The sequence below is a fragment of the Artibeus jamaicensis genome, unplaced genomic scaffold (assembly GCF_021234435.1).
Source record: "Artibeus jamaicensis isolate MK-2021 breed Jamaican fruit bat unplaced genomic scaffold, CSHL_Jam_final contig_1573, whole genome shotgun sequence".
NCBI classification, from domain to species: Eukaryota; Metazoa; Chordata; class Mammalia; order Chiroptera; family Phyllostomidae; genus Artibeus; species Artibeus jamaicensis.
Genome location: NW_026521306.1, coordinates 14,434 through 42,104, shown reverse-complemented (window position 1 = coordinate 42,104; position 27,671 = coordinate 14,434). Strand labels below are relative to the sequence as shown.

General features: G+C 36.4%; 1 protein-coding gene across 1 annotated transcript; it reads right to left on the bottom strand.

Moving 5' to 3' along the window:
* LOC119034669 (ankyrin repeat domain-containing protein 26-like) lies at positions 1–22,149 on the bottom strand (the record flags this gene model as incomplete). The annotated part of the gene is made up of 7 exons (XM_053669377.1): positions 22,067–22,149; positions 21,431–21,459; positions 21,267–21,339; positions 17,780–17,850; positions 7,871–8,031; positions 412–463; positions 1–142 (listed from the first exon to the last, which is right to left on the bottom strand). Coding segments are annotated over exons 1-7 (604 nt in total), but the record flags the coding sequence as incomplete, so codon positions are not given.
* Between the last annotated feature and the right edge of the window lie 5,522 nt (positions 22,150–27,671).

The following is a 27,671-nucleotide window of genomic DNA, read 5'->3' as shown; positions in this document are numbered from 1 at the left end:
CTTTACAATCCATGCCAAGTTGTTCAATTAGCAACATGAAATTCTTACAGTTGGAGTAAGGCAACTCACAATGTTCCGAAAATGTTTCAGATGACTGAGTTAAGTCATCAAGGTCATCCATGGAATTAAATTTCTGTTTGACCTACAAATAAATAATACTGGTTTTCAAAATGTTGATAAAATATGTTAAGTATATCGAGGTGATAAATATCCACCTTTTTATAACAGTAAAAATATAAGTAGTAAGAGAACTGATTTTTACAAAAAAGATACCTTTATTAATACTATTTCTAAATTACCTTAAAAAGTACATGTCTCTATAACAAAGGAAGATTTCCTGTTGTTTCACTATATCTATTACAATTTGTTTTACTACAAATAATATTTTTGATAGTTTATTTTTTACAATACCTTGTTTTCATCACTAAATGTTTTCTCTTCATACGATGTTTTCTCTGTAGATCTAAAAAGAAAGCAATTCTTCTCATGTAAATATTTAGGATACTTAAGATACACAGAATATCTAAACCTATTGTTTCTTAGGTAATATAAGGTTTATAGTCTTACCTCTGCATTTGTAATTAATTTTCCATAAGGGGGATTAAACAATAAATAGAATAACATTAAAGGATAGAGAAAATATACCACTAATATTAACACGAAGTATTAAATTTAGACCAAGCTGACAGCCAAAGCAAAAGGAAAAACATAATGTTGTTACTTGTACTACTGATAGGAAGAAATAATATACCGTGGTTTTTCATTGTCATTTTCAATAAACACAAGTTTTTACTGGCACTAAGATCTAGTTGGAAAGTATTACTTAAGCCCTTATATGAAGGAATCCCTCTTATAATAGTCATGATACTAGCTTTTTGTGGACTTACTATGCAACTAGTAAGCATTATTGTGAGCATTTTACATGTCTTAGGAGCATTTTAATGCTTGCAAGAAATCTTGGGGGTAGGCAATGTATTAGGTACTTTACATAGAAAGAAAATGGGGCATAGAAAAGCTAAGTAACTTGCCAGAGTCTACAGAATGGGGAAGATGATGGCGTAGGCAGACACGGCTTGCTTCTTCACACAACCACATCAAAATTACAACTAAACTATAGAACAACCATCACTCAGAACCATTAGAAATCAAGGTGAGTGGAAGTCTTACAACCATGGAATTAAAGAAACCACATCCATCCACCACAGTAGGAGGGGTGCAGACACAGAACAGGCTGGTCCCTTACCCATGTGTGGTGGATAAAAATTTGGGAGGGGTATCTCAGGAGTGAGGAGTCCCAGCCCTGCACAAGGATCCCCCACCACAGGGTTCCAGGGCCAGGAAGATATGTCCCCAAAACTCCTGGCTGCAAAAACCAGCAGGCATTGACTCGGTGGAAAAAACTCTTGGAGCCCCAAACAGTTTTTCTTAAAGAACTCACACATGGACTCCCCTACTCAGACTTACTCCTAAGCTCCAGCAGCAAGGTAGCAGCTTCAAAGGTACCAGTGGCATATTGGGAGAAAAGGAAGAGTCTGGCATCAGGGTAAGCAGAAGCCATTGTGTCTTTTCTGAACTCTCCCTAGCACAGAGCCACAGAGCCAGCAAGTAGGTACCATATCTGAGACTCCATCAACCTATTATTATTTTTTGGTTACATAAATTAACCCATTTATTATAGGCCAGCAATGTTTCCCATTGCTGTTTGACCCACCCTGGAGATTCCCCCAGAGACTTGCCCCACCCAACTTATGGACCCCCTAAGCTGCTTTTCCATATGAATGGCTGGTCTTGGCTCACGCCACACAACTTCCTAAATCCTCTCACACAAACAACAGATGGCCTCAGTGAGCCCCAAGGCCTGCACTAAGAACCAGTAGCCAGTCTAGATTCCCAGCTTGACTCTGCCTGGGAATCTCTAAGTTTAGCACAAATAGCAGTCATCTCACATTGCTCTAGAGCTCAGGCAGGGCTGCCCTGGGCAAAACACAGGTGAGGGCTGTCCTTGGCCTGCACCATCCAAGGAACCCCAGGGCCAGCACACCCAGTTGGACAGCTACAGACCACATCAGAGGACAACCACCCTGCCCCTATACAGCTGATCCTCCACAAAGTGTGGAGACTGATGGTAAGTGGTCACAGCCAATACTTGCAGCCAACTGGCCTATGTAAATCCCTCCCACTGATCTGCCAACAGTGACCAAAACTTAAGTACAAAAGAAGGGTTTGCTCAGCCTACACGAAGCACGCATCTTGAGTACCCAACTTGGGTGACAGGAGAGGCTGTGCCACTGGACTCTACAGGACACATACTGCGTTAGGCCATACTACCAAGACATGGAGTCAAAGCAGCTCTAGCTAATACATAGAAACAAACACAGGGATGCTGCCAAAGTGAGGAGACAAAGAAACACTGCCCAAATGAAAAAACAGATCAAAATTCCAGAAAAGAGCTAAACAAAATGGAGATAAGGAATCTTTCATATGCAGAGTTCAAAACACTGTTAGTAATAAGGATTTCCAGTGTTGCTGGTAAGGATCGCTCAGGGAACTTAGTGAGGACTTCAACAGCATAAAAAAGACCCATTTAGAAACAAAAGATACACTAATTGAAATAAAGAACAATTTATAGAGAAACAACAGTAGAGTGGATGAAGCCAAGAGTCAAATCAATGATTTGGAACATAAGGAGACAAAAAACAACCAATGAGAACAAGAGAAAAGATGAGGACAGCTATCCCCCTGGGACAACTTAAGAGGTCCAACATTCATATCATGGGGTAGCAGAAGGAGAAGAGAAAGAGCAAGAAATTGGAAATCTATTTGAAAAAAAAACTTCCCAAATTTGGTGAAGAAAATAGACATGCAAGTCCAGGAAGCACAGACTTCCAAACAAGATGAATGCAAAGAGGCCCCTCCCAAGACATATAATTAAAATGCCAAAGCTTAACAATAAAGAAAGAATCTTAAAAGCAGCAATGGAAAAAAGTTTGTTACCTACAGGGGAGTTCTTATAAGACTGTCAGCTGATTTTTCAAAAGAGACTTTGAACTCTAGAAAGGACTGTCAAGAAATATTTGAAGTCATGAAAATCAGGGACCTACATCCAACATTGCTCTACCCAACAAATCTAGAATTGAAGGGCAAAAACCTTTCCAGACAAGAAAAAACTAAACTAAAGGAGTTCATCATCACCAAACCATTATTATATGAAACGTTAAAGGGACTCAGTTAAGAAAAAGAAGATCAAATGATTAACAATAAAATGGCAAAAATATATATCTATTAACAATTGAATCCAAGCAAACAAAAACTAAAAGTTGTACAATATACAAACTAAGTTGTATGCAAGTTGTATAACAAACAAGCTGTACAAAACAAAACTAACAACATTTCTAAAAAATATAGCTATGCAAATAACTTCTGGTTAACACTAAGCATCTAAAAAAGGAGGGATCTTTATGAGAGCAATTATTAAATAATTCCTCTTGACCCAAACTTCAAAAATAAGTCTATAATTATAGAATATGAGATAATCTTCATTATGAACATAGTTGATGGAAGGTACCTCTGACAGTGAAAAAATTTGGTTAAAGTTGCCTCAGACTTAGGAAAAGATTGACAAGTGGCCATGGTAAAAGTAGCCACCAGAACCACTTTTAATTGTGTTTAATCAGTCAGTGACCATGGCCTCACTCACCAATCAATGTAGACCGCTTCCTTCTGAAAGAAAGCCATTCAGGGACAACCTTATTTGAATAAAGAAACCCCAGAGTGCCAGCCAATCAACACGCATCTCCCCAGAATAACCAGGCTGCCTCGGATGATGTCAACCCACATAAGTCTCTGAAAGTCCACTAGTCCTTCAAGCCCACTTGTCCAGAAACCCTGGAAAGCAGGAGCAGTCCACTGTGTCAGGAAAGACTCTGCCTGGCCAGTAGAGCTTTCTCAGTATAATGAGCAACAAATACCAACTTTATCTTTTTATTTCAGATACTGAGAGTTCATTAACCTTTGGCAAAAAATTTTTAAAGCCCTAGAATAACTTATCACCACTATATTTTCTGCTTCATAATAAAATATAAGTGAAGTTTGCTATTCCTTTGATCCATTTTACCCTTACTAACACTACTATAAATATGAATAATAAAAATGGTGAGTAAACACAACACTGGGCTTCTCTCCCTAAATGGAAAAGTGTTCATGGAGAAATTAGAGCTTATTAGAGCAAAAAAGAATATTTGAAATGCACATAATTGGCAGGTAAAATTGTCAGAATGATTCCACATCAAACTTATTTCTTATTTCCATATGAGCTACATAGTGTTTAAGACAACACACTTCGGTGAAACTCCATCCACTCAGTCAATATTTGTGTAGTACTGCATGCTAGGCCCTTTTCTAGGCACTGAGGCTATGGCAGTGATACAAAAAACCCTAGTCATGAGAGTGATGTAAATGCACAATAATAATAAACTAGAGAGGAAAAATATACAGCATGTTAGAGGAGATAAATGAAATTTTAATGTGTTGTGTGGGGAGAAGGTCAGTCAAGTCATAGGCTGGCCAAGATAGGTCTTGCCAAGAAAGAGGATCGTAAGTAAAGAACAAAAAGAATGGAAAAAGCATGCCATCTGTATATCTGAGGGAAACGCATTCCAGATTGAATCAACAACAAGTACACATGTATGCCTGCAGCGTTTAGGAATAGTTAGAAATTCAGTCTGGCTCAGAGAGAACAAAAGGGATAGAAAATAGAAGTTCAAGTCAGAAACAGAGATCTAAGATGAAGAGATTATGTAAGACCTTGTAGGTATTATGAAGAACTTTGGCATGTACTCTGAGTGAAATGGGAGGCAATTAGAAGGCTTTGAGTAGAGGAATGGCATTATCTGACTCATCTTTTAATAGATCCACTGTGTTTAGAATGGAGAAAAGAGTAAAAAGGGGGGGGGCAAAGAAAGAAAGGAAGGAGAGAGGGAGGGAGGGAAGGAGAGAGAAAGGGAAAGAAGGAAGGAAGGAAGGAAGGAAGGAAGGAAGGAAGGAAGGAAGGAAGGAAGGAAGGAAGGAAGGAAGGAAGGAAACCAATTAGTTGTCTATTATACTAATCTAAACAGCAGATGATAGTGGCTTGGGTCTGGAAGATGCTTCTAGAAATATTTTGAAGGTAACCTGCAAGTTTTGCTGACAGATTAGATGTGAGGTATAAGAGAAGCTGGCACCAAGTTTTTGGCACAGCAACTGAAGAGTTGTCATTAACCCAAATAGAAAGACGGTGTGAAGGGCAGGTGTGAAAAAACAGTATCAGCAGTCCAATTTTGGACATCTTCAGTCTGAAATAGCCAAGAGTTATCCAAAAAGAGATCTCAAGTAGGCAGTCTGATATATAGGGCTGGAATTAAGGAGAGATATGATATGTGGGCTGGAAATACAAATTTGAGGATTAGCATATACAAGGCACTAAAAGTCATGGGAAAAACAGACCAAGGACTGAGTCCTGGAACACTGGGAAGTATAAAAGGTGGGGCATGGGGAGAAACAAGTAAAACAGACTGAGATGCATGGACTGGACAGGCAGCAGGGAACCAGGAAAGTGTGCTTCCCACCCTGAAAACTAAGTCCTGAAAACCAAATGAAGGAAGTATTCTGAAGAGAGTTTCCCACTGGGTCAAATATTGTTGACAGATTATGTAAAACGAGGTCTAAGAAATTATATCTAGTTTTATTAGAGTGAAAAACCAGTGGTAACCTTCAGAAAAACAATTATGGAGGAGAGAAGGGACTAAAACTTGCTAGAGTGGGTTTGACAGTGCATGGCAGGGAAATTGGAATCAGGGAGTATAGACAGCTTTTAAGAACTTCATAGCTAAATGGCACGATTGTGGATGATGTAATTTTCTTGTTCAGTGACAGTTTTTCAATCCCTTCATTGTGATTATGCAGTATTTTTGCAATACAGAAAAGTTTTTTAATTGAAAATATACCAGACCACTTATTAAATAATAAATACACATTATAGAAATTATATAATAAATTATATAAATAAAAGACCTCATGAAGACTTGTTAGATATACAGGATGGGGCAAAAGTAGGTTTATAGTTCTCAGTACAATAGAGTTCATTCTTGTATTATAATTTATTAATCATTGCATTATTTTCCATACAAACTGTAAACCTACTTTTCCTACCTTGTATAACGATATTACATAAATTGATTATCATTTTTCTTATAGTTAAAAAAGGTCACAAGGATTTTTTGCTTGATGAAAATCAATTCTAGAATATTTTCTATTACTAAAATATACAAAGTAACTAGTCATATTAAAATTCTGTAACAGAAATAAAGGGGGAAGCATGCAGAAAATTTCTTTTATAAACTGGATTTTTGTAAGTTATATAATATGAAGGTACTGTTTAAAAATTTGGTGTGGTGCATACTGAAATATATTCTCTTTAAAAAAGAAAGGACAAAGGCATGTATGCAGGGAAACTTTAAAAAGAAGATTCACTACATTAGCAGCACCTTGGTTTATAGTGCAGGGGTCAGCAAATAACTGTCTGCAAGTCCAGCCCATTGCCTGTTTGTAAACTGAGTTCTATTCACACACAGCTACACATGTTCATTCACCTACTGTCTATGGAAGATTTGAGACTACAGTGAAAGAGACCTGACAGTCCACAAAGTTTAAAATATTGACCATCTGGCTCTTTGCAGAGAAAGTCTGTGCCCCCTGCTTTAACAGATTGATCCACTGGTGTGTTTTAATGTTTTACTCAATAGACTGAACATTTTAAATGAGACATGGAACAAAGTGTCACGTGAAACTCCTCGCTTTCAGATTAACTTGGGGGTCCAATATTTGAGCACTCACATATTCAGACCAAAACAGAAAAATCTAGTAACTCGCGATTTTGGTGGTAACAAAGTAGAGTGCCAGTGTAGCATATAACTTCCCTTTGAAACACAGCAGATATTAAAAATACTCTAAAAAATTTGTTTCAGATATGACATCAAACAAAATGCTTTAAATCTACTTCAGTTATGAAATAATCAGTATGCTACAGACCTAACCTCATTTGTTCCAGTGGTTACATACCATTTTATTTTATGGGTTTAAGAATGTATTTCCTTATAGATAGGTGTAGATTACATCCAACTTTTTGATATACAATGCTATAAAAAATATCCTTCACATACATATGTATTTACAGGGAGGGCAAAAAGTAGGTTTACAGTTGTGAGTACACAAAACAATTTATTCTTGTATTATTATTTAATAATTACTATTAATATTTTCCATATGAACACCTGCAAACCTACTTTTGTCCTGCCCTGCATGTAACATATTTACATAAATGTCCTTGAGGCATATATATATATATATATGTATATATATAAATAAATATATCCTTAACACTATTCATACTACATATAGCATATATAATGCCCTACTGTATGTTTTATATACATAGTGATATATAATAGATGTCCCTAGAATGCTTTCCTGCAGGGTCTAGTTCCAGAAGTATAGTGTTGAGATAAAGAAATTATACATTTGAAATTATGAAACATGCCATTTATTAATAATTACCATTCAAAAAGATTTATCAATTTTATCTAGCAATGGTGTATGAAAATGCCATCTTTTTCTTTTATTTGCCAACCTGGTTGTTATTTTTAAATATTTAGCATTATGACTTCAGAAAATGGTATCTCATTGTTTGTTAACTTATATTTATTTGATTACCACACAACACTGAACATCCCTAGTAAAAATATTAAATTTGTTTATCATGAATATGAGCTCAAATTACAATTTGCTTCATAGGAAAATAATAATCACCTACTATTAAGTATTGCTGTCACCTTACCTATCAGAATATTCACTCCCTATAACAGGGAATGGCTGCTTATCAGTTTGTTCGCGCTTCCTTTGTTGAATTAATCCATTGCTGTCGTCAGCGTCAGCATTGTGCACGTTTTCTATTACAGCCACTTCACTACTGTTGTGCATCTTTTCCTCTTCTTCAACCTTTAATGACAGTTTGGTGTTAAGGATCATTATTATTACTTTATTTATCAAAAAGACCTTTTGTGTTTTCATTAATTTTATCATTTTGGCTCTTAGTTTGTCATGACTTTAATCAGTAAAAATATTTTTGTGCTTACTTTCATTTTATCAGTACAGGTCTTTGAAATTCTAAATTCTACTTTATTTCTGTTTCAATAAAGCCGAATTTTCTAAGATTTCAAAAAAGGGCTTTCTTAATTCTGGGCTCTGTTCACATGCACTCTCCCTTTACCCCCCTTCCATTTGTCCAGCAGAGACACAGAAACAAAAGGACAAGGACATAAAATCTGTCATCATCTCTTTCCGACCTGCATTCTGCGTTACACAGACAGGTTGGGAGGACGTGACACTGTGCTTCAGTAACAAACAGGAGGCTTTCCTCTTTCCGCAATCAGCTGTATTTTTTGTATGTTGACTTTTACAATTATTTTTGCTTTGAAACCCCGAAGTTATAAAAAAAGTGATAGTATTCATAAGATATATGAACCAAATTTTACTGCAACATAGGAACAGAGTGAAAGTGATGAATTGTTAGGTAATGTACAATCCTGGAAAATGAGTAGGGCTCCCTAAATTTCACATTCAATAACCATTAAATTTTATAGCTAGAGGATATGGTATAGAAGTAATTATCTACATTAGCCCCGTATTTGCTGATAATGGGAATAAAACCAAGGTTAAATGATCTGTCCAAAGCTCCTAAAGATGTAATACCTAGCATTTTATGCCACCAAAAGAGATGATACACTTCTATAATGCTGAATCAGATAAAAGAACAGAACAATTCATCAAATTAATCAGATAAATTAAAAGTATGACTTCTGCCTATTAATTTAATGCTTTAGTTTGGGGAGAGAGCTCATCCATCTCTTGCCTTTAAAGGAGAATATCTCAACTTTTGTCTGTTTTTTAAAGTCAGTGTGCCTCAAAACTCAGTTTTCTCCTTTAAATACTAAATTTTTGGTAAAGCTGTTTTGCTACCTATATGATAATGTCATACATGTCAAAATTTTCCACACTTTATTAAACAACATTATATAAAGGTTTGAATGTACAAAACCATCTGAGAGGAATGACAAACTAAAGATATGTGGAAGTATATGTTTGTTACTAAAAATATCTCAAAGCGGTCACTTTGGAACCCTAAGTTCCAGGGCTTTGAGTCAAGCATTTAAGATTGCACACACTGACCTACGATAATAGATGAGTTCAGCGGGGAATATTTGTTCATGTTGCTTCCCTCAGTCATGGCTTCCTTCCCATTTTATTGCTTATGGAATGCAATTTATATTGAAGCCGATAAACTAAAAAAACCCCAAAACCCTGCTGCTTATTACATTTTTAAAGCAATTTTTAAAAACATATTTTATTAATTATGCCATTACAGTTGTTCTATTTCCCCCCTTCATTCCCCTCCACCTTGCATACCCCCTCCCCCACCAATCCCCCTCCTTTAGTTTATGACCACGTGTCTCAAAGTTCTTTAGATTCTATATTTCCCATACTATTCTTGCTCTCCCCCTATCTATTTTCTACCTACTGTCTATGCTACTTATTTTCTGTACCTTCTCCCCCTTCTTCTCCCACTCCCCTGTTGCTAACCCTCCATGAGATCTTTATTTCTATGGTTCTGCTCCTGATCTAGCTGTCCTCTTAGTTTGCTTTTGTTTTAGGTGTGGTTCTTAATAACTGTGTGTTCAGATTCAGGTCATATGGTACATACCTAAATTAGTGTCCCAGTTCACATGGAAGACTGAGAGAGAGACTTAAGTTGATTAAAGAACAAAAATTATAAGAATGTTTTCCTGAACTACCATTATTTGGATGACCAAAATAGTCAATTTCGGGACTGAATTACAAATTTATACAAACTCATTTTACACACAAACTTTTTCATAAGTGGAAAATAAGAATGGATCAGATAATTGATAAGAGAAAAACTAATAAGTAGCAGTAAGTTAACCTCTACCTTTTTTTGAAGTTTATCTTTCTTTTTCCAAAGCCAGAAAACTTAATTTTAACATATCTACCTCATTCTTAAAACTTTGTATATCCTGCTGTGATTCTTCTTTAGATAGTTTTTTAGATGTTCTGTCATTATATGGTAGAGAAAAACTCCCATTAAAATCTTTTTTCAAGATTTTATTTATTTATTTTAGAGAAATGGGAAGAGAGGGAGAAAGAGAGAGAGAAACATCAATGTCCAAAAAGACACATCAAAAGTTTGCCTCTCACAAACCCCCAACTGGGGACCTGGCCCGCAACCCAGACCTATGCTTTGACCCAGAATCAAACTGGTGACATTTTGGTTCACAATCAATCCACTAAGCCACATAAGCCAGGGCAAAATTTTCTAATTCATGTTCCATGCTTTTACAGTTATTAGTAAATATCTTCATATAATGGCATCTGGGACAAATCTTGACTCTGATTTTGTTTCCATATAACTATTTGTAACTGCAGAAATATCCTGTCTTATCTGATGCACATGCTTCACTTTATTGCAGCAGGCAAACCACAAATCAAGGACGCTTTTTGGATCAAAAGACTGAGCTGTATGTCTGAGGCCTAATTTCCAATTAGTAGTATCTGTGTTCACATTTCCACCATCTACACACCAAACTCATTGTCTTTTTTTTCATTTCAAACTGCACTACTGGATATTTTACTTTTTGCTTTTATAACCTTATAAAAACTCTTTTTGTTAGTTTTTGTTAGAAACAACTCAAGGTCTGGTTTGTTATCATTTTTATAGTGTATTTGTATCCCATTAAATAAAGCTTGGAAGAAGATCACCTGCAAACATACTCCAAGGGCCCTGGGTATGAATGAGGTAGAAAGACATTTTCGAGGGTGGGTTCTCTCTGTTCCGCAAAGGTTTGGAACACAGGAGAGACAGACACTCCAAACACACCATCGTCCTCACAATCAATGTATTATCTGTCACATTAGAAGGTATTTGTCTTAAGCTTGCTCCTATGGTCATACAGTGGCTCTTCCTCAGGACGAGCAGTAATTTTGTATTTCTCTCAACTTTCTCCAAACTTCTGCTTTAACTCATTTGTGATGAGTTGTAAATGATTCCTCCACTCTAATTTGCCTTGGTTGACACACATTCCTCACACTTTTGCAGAGGATGCCCTAAGTATGCAGATACATTACCCCTGTCACTTTCTCTATTTACTTCTGGTTCTTGAGACATTTTTTCCTGGTGTAAAAGTGATTTTCTTAGTTTGATTTTCAGATGTCTTTTCTGTCAGGGTACATGTTTGTAACAAAACTTTATTCTTAATTAAGAATAAAGAAAAATTAGAATTAACTTTTTTACTTTATTTTTATTGTTTACACTGTTACAGATGTCCCAATATTCCCCCACTTTGTGCAACTACCTCCTTCGCCCTTGCCCCGCACTTTCCTCTGACCACTACTATTCTGGTGTCTGTGTCTATGTGTCATGCATATACGTTCTGTGGCTACTCCTTTTACATTCTTTCATCCAGTCCCTCACCAGACACCCCCCCCCCACAGCTGTATGTTCAATGTATATATGCCTGTGTTTCTATTTTTTTCATTGGTTTATTTTGTTTATTAGATTCCACATGTAAATGAGATCATATGGTATTTATCTATCACTGACTAGCTTATCTCACTCAGCATAATAACCTCCAACCCTGCCCATACTGTTGCAAAAGGTAGGAGTTTATTCTCTTTTTTTATTAGCCACATAGAATTCCATTGTGCAAATGTACCACAACTTTTTAATCCACTTACTTACTGATGGGCACTTGAGGTGTTTCCAGATCTTGGCTCTTATAAATAATGCTGCTATGAACATAGGGGTGCATACATTCTTTCAAATTGGTGTCCCGGGATTCTTAGACTATATTCCCAGAAGCAGGATTGCTGGGTCAAAAAGCAGTTCCATTTTTAATTTTCTGAGGAAATTCCATACTATTTTCCACAGTGGCTGCACCAGTTGGCATTCCCATTAACAAGGCATTAGGAATCCCTTTTCTCCATATCCTTGCCATTACTATAATTATAATTTAACTGTTAAACTTCTTAATCTACATTAACCTACTCCTAAATCACTGGATTATTACTAAGAAGTGAAAAATAACCTGCCTTGGTCTAAACTTAAAAAAAAAATGAACCAGAGTTCCTAATTTTGTCACTATTGGAACTAATTAATTCATTAGATGTTAAATATACCTAAAATAAATTACTAGGTGAATTTTAATGCTACAAATGCTTCCTCACTTAAAACATTCCACCTCACTGCCCTGATCAGTGTGGCTGAGTTGCTCAGGCATTGTTCCACAAGCTGAAAGAAAGCTCATGGGTGTAGTTTCCAGTTGGGGCACATACCTGGGTTACTGGTTTGGTCCCCAGACTGGGTGAGTACAAGAGGTAACTGATTGATATTTCTCTCCCACATTAATATTTCTCTCCCACATTGATATTTCTCTCCCTTTCTACCTCTCTCCCTTCCCCTCTCTCTAACAATAAATAAATGAAATCTCCATAAAAATAGTTTACCTCACTGTATCATGAATAATGAGCCCCTACAGTGCATTTAAGAATTTTTTGAGGGGGACATGTGGTCCAAAATGACACAGAGTAGGTGAAAGTTGTATTCCCCTCCTCCCAGGACCAAACTGGAATTACAGATGAATTATAGAAAAATCAACCTAAATAACCAACTGAAGAGTTATTGAAAAGAAAAACTAAAACATTGCCTTTAAAATCAGGAACAAGACAGGAGTGTCTAATTTCACTACTCTTACTCAATATAGTTCTAGAAGTGCTAGCCACAGCAATCAGACAAGAAAAGAAATAAAAGGCAGCCACAGTGGAAAAAAAGAAGTAAAACTGTCATTATTTGTGAATAACATAATACTGTACATAGGGAATCCTAAAGATTCCACCAAAAAATTACTAAAACATAAATGAATCCAGTGAAGTAGCAGTATACAAAATTAATATTCAGAAATCACTTGCATTTTTATACACCAGCAATAAACTATCAGAAAAAGAAACTAAAAAAAAAAAATCTCCTTTACAATTGCATCAAAAAATACCTAAGAAAAATTTAACCAAGGAGGTAAAAGGCCTGTACTTAGAAAATACAAGATCCTGAAAACAAATGAAAGAAGTTATAAATAAGTGGAGCTTATACTGTGTTCTTAGACAGAAAAACTTAACATCATTAAAATGTTCATACTACTAAAGATAATCTAGAGTAACACAATTGCTATCAAAATACCAAAGCTGTATTTCATATACTAGAACAAATAACCCAAGAAATTCATATGGAACCACAAAAACCTCCAAATAGTCTCAGCAATTTTGAAAAAGGATGAACAAAGTTGAAGGTATCGCACTACCTAATATCTAACTATAATACAAGGCCATGGTGATAAAAACAGCATGATAATGACATAAGAACAGACATATAGATCAATAGTACAGAAGAGAGAGCCATTGACAAAGAGAGCTACAAAATACGGTGGGGTAAAGGCAGTCTATTCAATAAATGGTACTGAGAAAATTGGGCAGATAAAAGCAAAAGAAAGAAAGAAACTAGACTACCTTCTTATACCATACATAAGAATGAACTCAATATGAAATAAATATTTCAAGATAAGACTTGAAACCATTAAACTGCCAGGAGAAATCATAGGCAGCAAAATCTCTGAGATTTCTCTGAGCAATATTTCCTCTGCTATATATCCATGTGCAAGGGGAAAAAACATAAAAAAAGAAACATATGGAACTACAGCAAACTAAAAGGTTTTGAAAAGCAATGAAAGTTCTTAACAAAATGAAAGGACAATGTACTGAATGAGAGAACATATTTGCTAAGGATACATCTGCAAAGGAGTTAATATCCAAAATTTATAAGTCATCCTGCTCAACACTAAAAAGCCAAACAATCCAATTAAAAAATGAAAGAAGACATACAGATGGCCAAAGGGCAAATAAAAATGATTAATGTCACTAATTGTCAGAGTCATGCAAATTAAAACCATGATCAGATGTCATCTTATATCTGTCAGAATGGCTATCATCAATAAATCCACAAATAACAAGTGTTAGTGAGAATGTGATAAAAAGGAACCCATGTGCACTATTGGTGGCAATGCACTATGGGTGCTGAAGCCACTATGAAAAACAGTATGCAGTGTCCTCAAATACTTAAAAATGGATCTGCTTCATGACCGACCAATTCCACTTATGGGTATACATCCAAAGAAACCCAAAACACTAATTCAGAAGACTATACATGTCCCTGTATTCACTGCAGCATTACTTACAATAGCTAAGCTATGGAAGCAAACCAAGTGCCCATCAATAGACAGGTAGATAAAAAAGTGGTGGTGCATATTTACAATGGAATATTATTCAGCCATAAAAAACCCCCCAGTGAAATCTTACCATTTGTGACAGCACTGATGGACCTAGAGGGTATTATGTTAACCCTAGAGGGTATTCTATTAATACCTAGAGGGTATTAATAAGTCAGCCAGAGAAAGACAGATACCATATGATTTCACTTAGATGTGGAATCTAAAGAACAAAATGAACAAACAAACAAAAGAACAACAAAGTCATAGACACAGACAACAGACTAATGATTGTCAAAGGGCAGGGATTTGGGGGACTGGGTAAAAAAGGTGAAGAAATTAAGAAGTACAAATCAGCTGTTACAAAATTATCACAGGGATGTTAAGTATAGCATAAAGAATATTGTTAATAATATTGCAATAACTATGCATGGTGCCAGGTGGTACTGGAAATATTGGAGAAAATACTTTGCAAAGTATATAATTATCTAACCGCTATGCTGTACACATGAAACTAATACAAAATAATAGTGAAATGTAAACTGTGATTGAAAAATAAAATTAAAAAGCAAAGGATTTTTTAAAAAGAATCCTTTTAAAACTGGAGAAGAGGCAAGCTTTAAATTATTTGGAGCCCACTTCTTGCCAAGATGGAGGCATAGGTGGAAATACTGTGCCTCCTCACACAACAATCAAGTTTAAAGACAACCAAGTTTTAGTAACAAAAACGCAGCCAAAACACAGAAAATTGAACTGCACAGAAGTCCGACAACAACAAACCATTCAGCCAGACCAGTAAGAGGAGTGGAGTCAGCAGTGGAGTGGGGTCAGGCAGGAAAAATTGGTGGACCAACCCAGGAGTGCAAGCAGCAGTTGGCGGATCCCAGGCACGGGGTGGCAATGGGTGGACCCAGTGAGGGCGCAGCACAGCTGGCTGACCATGGTCACATATTCAAGTGCAGATAAACTAAGCAAAGGAGTGAACAGTGAGACAGACAGCTCAGGCTAGGGTCCCAGCCATGGGAATTACAGCCTAAAAGCACCAATTGGAAAGACTTTTGGGGTCGAGGTGCTGGGGAGAGTTTGTTGGAGAGACCCACAGGGTCCTGGAGGGTACACAAGCCCACACCCCCAAGAACCAGCACCAGAAGGGCCCAATTTGCTTGTGGGAAATGGCAGAGGGGACAGAAATCTAAGAGAGAGAGGGGAACAAATGCCATTGCCCCTCTCTGACCCCGCCCTCAGATACAGCATCACAACCCAGCAACCTGGGTGGCCCCACCCAGGTGAACACCTAAGGCTCTGCCCCTCATACATAACAGGTGCAAACAGACCAAAACATTATGGCTCAAGAACAGCTTAAAGCCTCAGAACCAATAATTCTAAGTGACCAAGAGATAGCCAAACTTTCAGATGCACAATTCAAATCACTGGTGATCAGGATGCTCACCAAAGTGGTTGATTTTAGTCACAAATTAGAGGAACATATGAAGGCTAAACTAATTGAAATGAAGGGTAATGCACAGGAAACCAATAGTGTTGGAAAGGAAACTGGGACTCAAATCAAGGGAGTGGACCACAAGGAAGAAAAAAATGACCAAATAGAAAAGAACAAAGAAACAAGAATTCAAAAAATGAGGAGAGGCTTAGGAACCTTCAGGACATCTTTAAATGCTCCAACATTCGAATTATAGGGGTACCAGAAGGGGAAGAGGAACAGCCACGAGTGGAAAACTTATTTGAACAAATAATAAAGGAGAACTTCCCCAATCTGGAAAAGGAAATAGACTTCCAGGAAATCCAGGAAGCTCAGACAGTCCCAAAGAAGTTGGACCCAAGAAGGAACACACCAAGGCACATCATCATTACATTAGCCGAGATTAAAATGAAGAAGAGAATCCTAGAAGCAGCAAGAGATAAGGGGACTGTCACCTACAAAGGAGTTCCAATCAGACTGTCAAAAGAGACCTTGACAAGGTCTCTTTGTCAAGCGGATTTCTCAAAAGAGACCTTACAGGCAAGAAGGGGCTGGAAAGTATTCCAAGTCATGAAATCCAAAAACCTACATCCAAGATTGATCTATCCAGCAAAGCTTTCATTTAGAATGGAAGGGCAGATAAAGTGCTTTCCAGACAAGGTCAAATTCAAGGAGTTCATCATCACCAAGCCCTTATTATATGAAATGTTAAAAGAAATTATCTAAGAAAAAGATGATAAAAAAATATGAACAGTGGAAGGACAACAAACTCAGTTATTAACAACCATACCTAAAACAAAAGCAAACTAAGAGGATAGCTAGATCAGGAGCAGAACCATAGAAATGGAGATCACATGGAGGGTTAGCAACAGGGGAGTGGGAGGAGGAGAAGGGGGGAGAAGGTACAGAGAATAAGTAGCATAGACGGTAGGTAGAAAATAGACAGAGGGCAGGACAAGGAAAGTATGGGACATATCAAATCTAAAGAACTTGTGACACATGGACATAAATGAAAGGTGGGGAATGGCGGGGGAGGGGGTATGCAAGGTGGAGGGGAATGAAGGGGGGAATAGGACAACTGTAATGGCATAATCAAGAAAATATATTTTAAAAAATTATTAGGAGCCAAAAGCATTGACACCAATCCAAAATAAAAGCAATTTCTACAATTTTTATTCGAATAATATGATAGTGTATACATTGATACAATTATCTTGCGGATTCAATTCTAATATGTTCTAATAATATTGCTAATGAGAGTGGATAAAAATGTGATAATATTCACTGATTTTCTACACTAAAATGAAATAAATTTGAAAGTTATTGTTTATACTCTAACAGCAAAAGGTTCAATTTGGGAAGATGTGATATTCTTAATTGGTAGTTGAAACAATTTTATGACCCCATTCTCTCCCTCTATGTAGACCCTGAGTTCAATTACATAGAGATCACAAGGCAGCATTAAGCTTTAACCCTGGCATTAGTGAGTACCAATATGACAAGCAAATTTTGAACCACTGACTGTGATTACTCTTTTCACATGACTCCAACTCAGTGGTCATCATTGTCACATTGTTCATTATTTTAACCGTTTAACGATATGATTCAGTATTTGATGCTACCTTCTTTATCATGTAAAGAAGTTATAAAAATGCAAGCAGTGAACAATATTTGAGATGTTTTTGCCTCTATTACAAAGAAAGCTGAGCTATAAATTACTATAGATTCTAACAATAACTAAGTCTCGTAACTAGTTAAAACTAAATATTCAATTATGATCTACTGACTCTAAGAGACTAGCTTGAAAGGTAACTTCGTTGGACTATGTTACATTATTAAAAGAAAACAATATTACACCAGAAATTTAAATTTAAATTTTACATACCTGTGGGTGGTTATTTTCACTTCCATTAAGCCTTTCTTGCTCTTCCTCTGGTGTCACTTCTAAGTCTAATTCTGCTGACAAATCTATATATTAGCTAAATGGAGCTACTTAGAACAGTTAAAGCTATATCTAATATGCAATGTTAGGGTTCAAATGTTGCATAACCCTAAACATATATATACGTGTTCGATCTATCCCCACACCCCTGATCATGTAACTGAAAAAGGACACTAAGGTAATACAGAATACACAAAGTGCAACACATATTAGATGTGCTGGGTCAACAGAGCGAGTATCCTCTTAGAATTAAAACTGGTTCTCATACATTAATTTTAAATGACACAGCACCCCTTAAAACCAATATTCCTCGTGAATCATGTATTCATTAAAAAATAAAACAAGGTAACAACTATGTGGACACAGCTCAGAAGTAGGTACTGTGCAGCAAATTCTCAGGGATTCCCATTACTGCTGGAAAAGCCAATTCTAAAATGGATAAAGCCATAGGAAATGCAAGAAAAACTTTAATATTTGGTTTTGGAAGGTGATTTTTCAGGTACACTGAATATAGTTATAATTCTTGTGAATTCAGAGCTATAAAAATAAAGCTAAGGAATGACATTTGTTTGAGTAGGCAATACTTAGATCTCTACCTAGTTTTCCCATCTAGTCCCAGAGCTCTAAATATAATTCTGCTACCCACTCCCAAGTGTATGCCAAATACTAATGTAAAGGAGTTTATTCTTTCTCCTAAGTCTCTTTATATTTAAGTATATGTTACATTCATTACAGGAAGAATGCATATGTCTTGCTAAAAGATATTCTGTTTGGCTGTAGGTTGCATAAAAGGAGTAAATATAAAGTGGATTTTGCCACAAAATGATTTTTGAAAAGTCAAAACTATAGTGCAGCCACAGAGGTGACCTAGGGATGAACTCTTTCTTTATGATCACCTTTGCTCTCTCTCTGTGCTGGGAACTGTGATCACACACGTCATGCAGCCTAAACTTCCCTAACAGAAGTAGCTCCGACATTAATCTTTTTCTCTGTCTGTTAAGGTCGTCTGTCTAGTCTGTGAACGCTGACTGACTTTAGGTCATCAATTGTGGTACTAATTGTGTGTACTAATGGACATTTTTCATGAACTTTAAAACTCCCAGGTCTTTGCACTGGCCAGGTGGCTCAGCTGGTCTGTTCGGAGCGTTGTCCCATACCTGCCAAAAGGTTGGGGGTTTGATTCTCCATCAGAGCACATACTCAGGTTGTGGTTGGGGCACATATGAGACATAACTGATTGATATTTCTCTTTCACATGGATATTTCTCTTTCTCTTTTTTCCTCTCTCTCTAAAATCAATAAACAAATCCTCAGGCAAAGATTTTTTTAAAAATTAAATAAAGATATATAAAAGATAAAATCTCAGATCTTTGACAATTCTCATGACTGAGGGTCAAACTAGTAGTAAAACCATAATGTGAAGAACATGAAAATAAAGTTTTCATTTATTACAGTGTAAATGATAAGACAAATCTGACAGATTTATAAAAATTCTTTCTTCAGAGAAGTAGTCCCATGTCTTCCTCTTCCCCTAAACACGACTCTTCATTATACATATTACTTTATGTGTCTTGCCCTTGACATTCACATAGAGAAGTTTAATTAACTACTGTCTCTCATTTTTGTTCTTTCTTTACTTATATGGCTGATTTTTATTCACTTAGCAATTTGTATACATATTCTGTTTTCCATAAAAGCTTTGTTTATTAATAATTAAGATTCTTCAGGGTATGAATTTTTTGTTATTAAAATGTATGTCTAACCACTTATTTTAAGGTTAAATATGCATCAGAAAACATGGGTTAGAAAAACTTTTAATGAGTGGTACTACTTCAAATAGAAATTACATAATTACAATAAAATGGCCCTTTTAAAACACACAAGTATCTTCAAAATTCATCTTTAACCCTTAGATAAATACAAATTCATACGAGAAATGATAACCTTAAGTGACCTTATTGTTTCCAGGTAAAAACAGGATCAGTCTAGGTCCATACTAAATCCAGTGAGTACAAAGTGACATGGCACAGGCAATGAATGAACAAAAACATTTTCCTCTTATTTAAACAAAATCATCAGATTTCAACTTTTTAAGACAAGTGAAAGCAAAAAGCAACAAATGAACAGATGAAGCTTTTAAAGCCTGTTTAATCACGAGGGGCTCTTTATCGTCTGACATCCATGAACCATATACAACTTAAAATAGTGGTGCTCAAGTGTCATCGGAGAATCCCTGGGATCCCAAGACACACTGGGTCGGGGGTCCAACAGGTCAAGACGATTTTCACAGCAATACCAAACCTCACTGGCCATTTCACTCTCATTCCCTTGTAAGTATACGGGTAGAGTTTTCCACAGACATGATCCATGATAACATCATAGCTCTAATGCTTAATGGGTCATAGTTCTAATGGCTAATAGGATATATGATTATACTGCTTGTGTTTCAAATTTTTTAGTTTGATTTTCTAATACTGTAAACATCAAGAGGAATGACCCACTTAAAAATTCTTTGGAATTCTCAATAATTTTTAACAGTATAAGGGCACCCTGAGTCCTAAAATTTCAAAATTAGTGTTTTAAGAGGTTGTGTTTACCAAATATTCACTATGATTGTTTTCTTCCCCATTTTCAATACTCAAAGACACCACACACACACACACACACACACACACACACACACACACACAGGAATCTTCTAATCAGACCATCTGGTTGGCTTAAGATCATCAGTGTAACAACACTGAGATGAAATACTTAAAACACTATTGACATGTTAGCAAGTGAAATTTAACTCTAGATAAAAATACAACTTCAAATAAGCATTTTATTTTACTTTATTTATTTACTTTAAAAGCATTGCTTCCTTTCGCTTTTTTTTTAAAAAAATTTATTTTCAAAAGAGGAGACACAGGAGGGAGAAAGAGAGGGAGAGAAACATCAATATGTGGGAGAAACAATGATTGGTCGCCTCTCACACTCCGGCAACTGGAGTCTGGCTCACAGCCCAGGCACGTGCCCTGACTGGGAATTGAACCAGATACCTTTCGGTTCACAAGCTGGCACTCAATCCACTGAGCCACACCAGCCATGGCCAAATAAGCATTTTACAACAGTGGAAAAATCTTAAGAGTCTAAAAATTATCCTATGGGAATCCCTAATAACTATAGTGGTTCCAAATTGGGAACTTTAGGCTACCAAAACAAAAGTAAAAACATCTTATTTAAAGTTTACATTTTAGAAATCTTGGTTTATTTTTCTGCAAATATCAAACATGGATTCTAAAAGTGACATCTACATTACTTATGTCAAAACCTACAATTCAACTTCCAAAAAAAAAAAAAAGGAATTAGGAATAAGAAGACTATGAGCATGTCAAATATTCTCATGTGTTCCTTTCCAGAGTTAAATTTGTAGCACAAAATTTACCTGATCTGGATGTTTGTAGAAAATTCATTCCTGCTGCTTTTTCAGGAATAGGACCTTTCTCTTCAACAGTAGGCTGAATAAGTTTTAAACAAGATGGTTAAAAAAATTTACATTTCATACAATCTGTAGTTAGTACTTCAATATAAAAATATAAAAGTTATTACCTTTAAGTGAGAATATTTTCCAGGAGAATCTAGAGAGCAAAGAGATGTGTACTCAATTATATGAAAATATGAAAGCCAACTATACATCCATGCAGAGTTAGTACACAGCTGAATCCTCATGCTTAGCTTTGGAAATTATTACATTAGGTGTCAGTGTTTTGTGTTTTTTTTTTCCCAAGGGCTGAGTGGATAAGGACATCAACTGAAAAGAAATATGAATATAAATACTGAATAAAAAAAGAATGTAAGTTTAACAAAACACGCAGTTAAGATTTCAAAAGTAAAAGTATGTTTCAAAGACTATAACTAACATGGAAAAGTGTGCCTATACTGAAGTGAACATAATACGTGATGAGATAAAAGTGATCTTTAATCAGAGAAACAAGTCATGACCCTGATAGAATAAAAGTGAAACAGAATGCAACAGCATGTCCTCAATGCAAACATCAGAATCATTTATACCTTATGCTACAAGTATTTATCACGTTTGTCAATCTGTCCTATAATTTAGGAAGTACACAACTGTGAGGACAGGTCAGGTCAATGCATAATTGTTTATAAACAGAGAAAGTGTTAAGACTTGGTCAGCTTGGATATACACTTACAGAATAATAGTTAATAAAATTTTTTCCATACCAATATGGGCTACTGGTGTGCCTCCATTTCCTGTATCCTCTACTTTAGCCATCTTAAAGTTTCTTGATCCACTCATGCAAGAAGGTACATAAAACACATCTAAGAAATAATGTATAATGAGCTTTCAATATTGAAATTTGATTACTAAAGATGAAGAGAATGAATTTAATTGTGACAGAAATAGTAGATATTAAAAATATTTTTTGTTAAAAAAATTTTTTTTGTTCTAAATCAGTGTAATATATACTGAAAATAACAGCTATAGCTCTTAGAGAATAAACTCTAATTTCTTCTCTGTCCAAAATCAGTTTGGTATATTATTGCAGTATTTAAAGGAATTTTATGAAACAGCTCTCTCATCAAAACCTGAGCTACCATAAAAACAGAGCCAGTGCTTCTATATTCAAATTACTTTCACTGCAATAACAAACACCAGTGAAATGTATATCTCTGATGCCTCATATGCATGAGGAGGATAAAGGAGGGGCCAGGGTTCATCCTGGTACTAGCACTCTCTTCGTATTCTCAGGAGCAGCAATGATCTAATTTTCTGTTTCACTGCCAATATCCTATAGTCTTCTAATATGAGTTCTCTCTAGTTTCCTCATCAACTCAAAAACTACTTAGTTAATGCCTTTCTTTCCTCCCTCCTTCTTTTTCACTATCCCCCTTTCCTCTTCAAAAGCAATTTCTGTATCTTTGGTCTTCATTCTTCCCCTTTTCTCATTCTTTTTGTGGATTATCTGTACCACTTCTTTCCTCTGTTTAGAAGTAATATATTACATCTGTAATTTATATTTCTTCATTTCTTTGTTTCCCTTGGCCATAGATATGCTCAGAAGTAAAAACAAAACACTACTTTTCAAGTCTTCAGCTATCCAATGGCTCTTCTTCCAGATCTCTCTGAAGAGAAGTCTATACCCTTTCTCCTCAGAGCATGCATGGTCTGAGGACCAGCAGCCCTGGCCTCACCTGAGAGCTCACAAGAATGCAGACCACCAGGCCTGATGCTGTTATTTCTTTAGACGTGAAACTGCATTAAAAGTCATAAAATTTTGGCTTCTAGCCAAGATGGAGGCATAGATAGATATGCTTCACTTCCTCACACAACCAAAAGAAGAACGATAACCAATTTAAAAACAAAAAACAACCAGAACTGTAAGAAAATTGCACTGTATGGTAGTCTGACAACCAAGGAGTTAAAGGAGAAACATTCCTCCAAACTGGTAGGAGGGGCGGAGAGGACACAAGGCAAGGTGGTAGCCGGCGGACAGGGCAGTCACACATTCGTGAGTGGATAAACCAGGAAAAACAACTGGGGAGTGAGACAGACCAGGCAACCTGCAGTTACAGTGCTGGCAAAGAAAGCTTCAAAACTTCTGGCTCTAAAAATCTTGTGGAGGTTGTGGCAGTGGGAGAAACTGCCAGTCTCACAGGAAAGTCTGTTGGAGGGGACCACAGATCCTACAAGATCCTCATGTACATGAGCCCACCCACCCAGGAATCAGCACCAGAAGGGCCCAATTCATTTGTTGGTAGCAAGCGAAGTGACTGAAAGCTGCTGAGAACTAAGCAAGCAGCATTGTTCTCTCTCAGACCCTTCCCTCACATACAGCACCACAGTTCAGCAAAGTGGGTTGTACCGACCTGGTGAATACCTAACCCTCTGCCTCTTACATCAGGACAGGCACACTGAGACAAAGAAATATGGCCCAAAAAAAGAACAGATCAAAACTCCAGAAAAAGAACTAAGCGATGAGGAGATAGCTAACCTATCAGATGCAGAGTTCAAAACACTGATAATCAGGATGCTCACAGAAATGGTTGAGTATGTTCACAAAATAGAGGAAGAAGTGAAGGCTATGCAAAGTGAAATGAAGAAAAATACACAGGGAACCTACCATGAAGGCAAGGAAACCAGGACTCACATCAATGATTTGGAAAAGAAGGAAGAAATAAACATTCAACTGTAACAGAATGAAGAAACAAGAATTCGAAAAAGTGAGGAGAGGCTTAGGATCCTCTGAGACAACTTTAAACATTCCAACATTTGAATCATAGGGGTGCCAGAAGGTGAAGAGAAAGAGCAAGAAATTGAAAACTTTCAATTTTTAGAAGAGATTGGCAAGAAATTTTTAAAGTCATGATAAGCAGGGACCTACAGCCAAGATTGGTCTACTCAGCAAAGGAATCATTTAGAATTAAAGTACAGATAAAGAGCTTCCAAGACAAGAAAAAACTAAAGGAGTTCATCATTGCCAAACCATTATTATATGAAATGTTAGAGGGAGTTGTTAAGAAAAAGACCAAAACTATGAAAAATAAAATTGCAAAAAATACAAATTTATCACAACTGAATCTAAAAAACAAACTAATCAAACAAAAAGAACAGAGATGGAATCATGAATACAGAGAGCAGTTTGATGGTTGCCAGATGGGAGGGGGATTTGGGGGAATGAGTAAAGAGGGGAGGGGATTAAGAAGTACAAATAGGTAGTTACAGAATAGCCATGGGGATGTAAAGTTCAGTATAGGAAATGGAGTAGCCAAAGAACCTACACATGACCCATGGACATAAATAATGGTGTGGGGATTGTGTGAGGGAGTGAGGGTGCTGGGTGGAGTGGGCAAAGAAGGAAAAATTGGGACAACTCTAATAGCATGATCAATAAAATGCAATTTAAAAAATATATGTTAAAATAAAATAAATGTATTTTATCTTTATTTTTATACTGATTTATGATACAGTTTGAAAAATATAATTTAAGCAAAATTTAAGAAGTACGCCTAGCTACAACTAAGTAATTCACTGGACTTCAGACACCCTCAGTATAGGCATACCTTGTTTTATTGAGCTTCACAAATGTAGTGTGTTTTACAAATTGAAAGCCAGGCCTTCCCCCTGCAAAAAGATTATGACTCACTTTATTGTGTTACTGGCTTTGTTGCAGTAGTCTGAAACTGAACTTGCAGTTTCTCTAAGGTATGCCTGTATTTTAATCCATGGTAGAGCAAACTACAGCCATAGAGTAAAACCCTGGCCTGTTTTTGTAAGTAAAGTTTAATTTATTTACATGCTGTTCATAGCTCCTTTAATACTACAACATCAGAGGTTGAGACGACGAGACAAAGAACATCTGGCTTACAATGTCTAAAATACTATTCCATCTTTTGCAGAAATTGAAAATGCTTGCTGACTCCTATTCTAGTGCTTACTGCTGAAATTCATCATTATCATTATCATACATTGTTATCATCCCTATTATTGTATCCCATGGGATGCAAGTGGAAAAGAATATTCCCTTGATGAAAAAGCAGATGCCTATAACTCTGAAATTACTATTCCTAAGCTTTACATGAACACTGTAGTCAACAGGTGAAAAGAAACTCTTCTCCTTATCTCAGTAAGTGTAAACAAAGGAACTTGCCTTGTATTAAAATGTATTTGTTTGCCATCCAAGTCTATATATTTAATTTTTACATAACTGGGGTGAGAGGATACATCTAAAATTATTTTAGATAACCATTAACCAAAATCAGCTTAAAATAAAATATGGAATATAAAGCATATACTAGACTACATTTATTTAGTGAAACTAATTATTAATGGTGTTTAGGGCCTATACTAGGTGTTAACAAAAATCTTATTTACTCATGGATCAGTACAGTATCCTGGGGTCCTCAAAAAAGAAGGGTAATCCAGGAGAATCTGAGTGTGACTTCTTTCGTCTGATTTCTTCTTGAAACTGATATTTGAGTCTTTTTTTTAACACTGGGAATTCCTAGCCACTATATCTTTAAATGTTTTCTTGCTCCATTCTCTTACTCTATTCTATGTCTCTTAATCTCACTTTCACAATTTCTATTCCACTATCTCTCTTTAACTATGTCTTTTGAATAGCCAATCCATTATATCTGTAAGTTTATTTTTAAAATTTTTCATTTTTAGGAGTTTTATATAATACTTTTTTAAAGTACCTGACTATTTTTTGTGGTCTTGTGTTTCTTAGTCATATGTCTCATATTGTCTTTTATTTACTTTAGCAAATTAAACTTACTTATTTTATATTTCAAATCTGAAACCTTTAGTCTTTTTTCCCTGTTTAAATTTTCTTGTCCTTTTTGTTTTTGTTTTTAATTGTATTTTATTTTATTTATCTTTTTCTTCTTTGAACACCTTTAGTCTTTTCAAGTGTGATTCTATTATTTATTACTTCTCCTAAGTCTCACCCACAGTGGCATGTTTCTTCATGTGTTTTGTGTTTTCTGATTGTGAATTAATGTTTGTGTAAATTCATCACTTGTTATTCTTTGAAGTCTGTGTTTAAGTTGGATTCCTCGAGAATGGATTTACACTTGTTTATTCCAGGTACCTAGGGGCATATAGGTAAATAAATATAAATTTATTATTTAAGGCATATAATTTATAATAGGCATATTATTTAAGGCATTTAATTTCAGGCATTTAAGGCATATTATTTAAGCATTTAATTTATAAATAAAATTTATTATTTAAGGCACTTCATGCCTTAAAATGTAAGAGGACACTCTTGTCTTTGGGAATTCTTAGGGAAACTTCTCCTATTCTCCTCCCTCCAGCCAGAGCCAAGACTAAAAGTTATATTACTATCTTACTCAAGAGGTAGGGTTGTCGGATCAAACAAACAAACATGTAATAGCAAAGATCTAAGATGGTGCTGGATTAGGTGGAAGCTACACTAACTTCTTCCCAGGACCAAATTGGAACTACAACTGAATTACAGGAAAATCATCCTGAATAACCAACTGAGGACTACCTGGAAAGAAGTGTTATAACCAAGTATTTATAGAAGAAGCGACATTGAGACTGGTAGGAAGTGTGGAGGCACAAGACTGCTGGCTAGGATAGGTCAGCTTTTGGGGCAGGAGTGCCCCTGAGAAATGTTGGGTGTAAACACCAAGCTGGCTACCCAGCCTAGAGCACCAGAACCTGGAAAGGCACCCACATAACATTCATCTGTGAAAAGCAGTGGGGTTTCGGTCTACTGGGGACAGACAGCTAGACATACAACCATCCTCTAAAAGGGCCAACACTTAAAATATTGTTCACAGCCATTTACCCTGGGCTCCAAAAAAGGGAGAACAAAGTCGGTTAGAGCCATGTGAGCAGAGTCTGGGGTTTGTGGTGCAGAGGAGAGATCTGAAGGTCAGCTTCCAGTTTCCTTGTGCTCACTCATCCTCCCACACTGCATATGCCATCTCTCTCAGGCAGAGCACTCCCCGCCCTGTGGCAACAGCCTGGGGGGAAAGCAATAGCCCCACCCACTGGAATCTCTCTTGCTCAGTTCTGTGTCCTTTACTCCCTCCTGAAGAGTATTAGCCAGAGGATCTTTCAGTGGCTAAGCCTAATGGGCAGTCTGTAGGCAGAGGCAGATCTTGGGGTGTTTTGAGGCTTTTGCTGATCTGTTCCCAATTCTGATGCTGGTAAAAGCTGGCCTTGGTGCACAGCTTGGTCCTTTCACACACACCCAGGCCCAGCAGAGGGAGCCACAAGCTGTGGATTGCTGACAGCTAAAAACAGGTTGCCTAGTGGCAGTCACAGGCAGTGTCTGACATAGGACTGAAC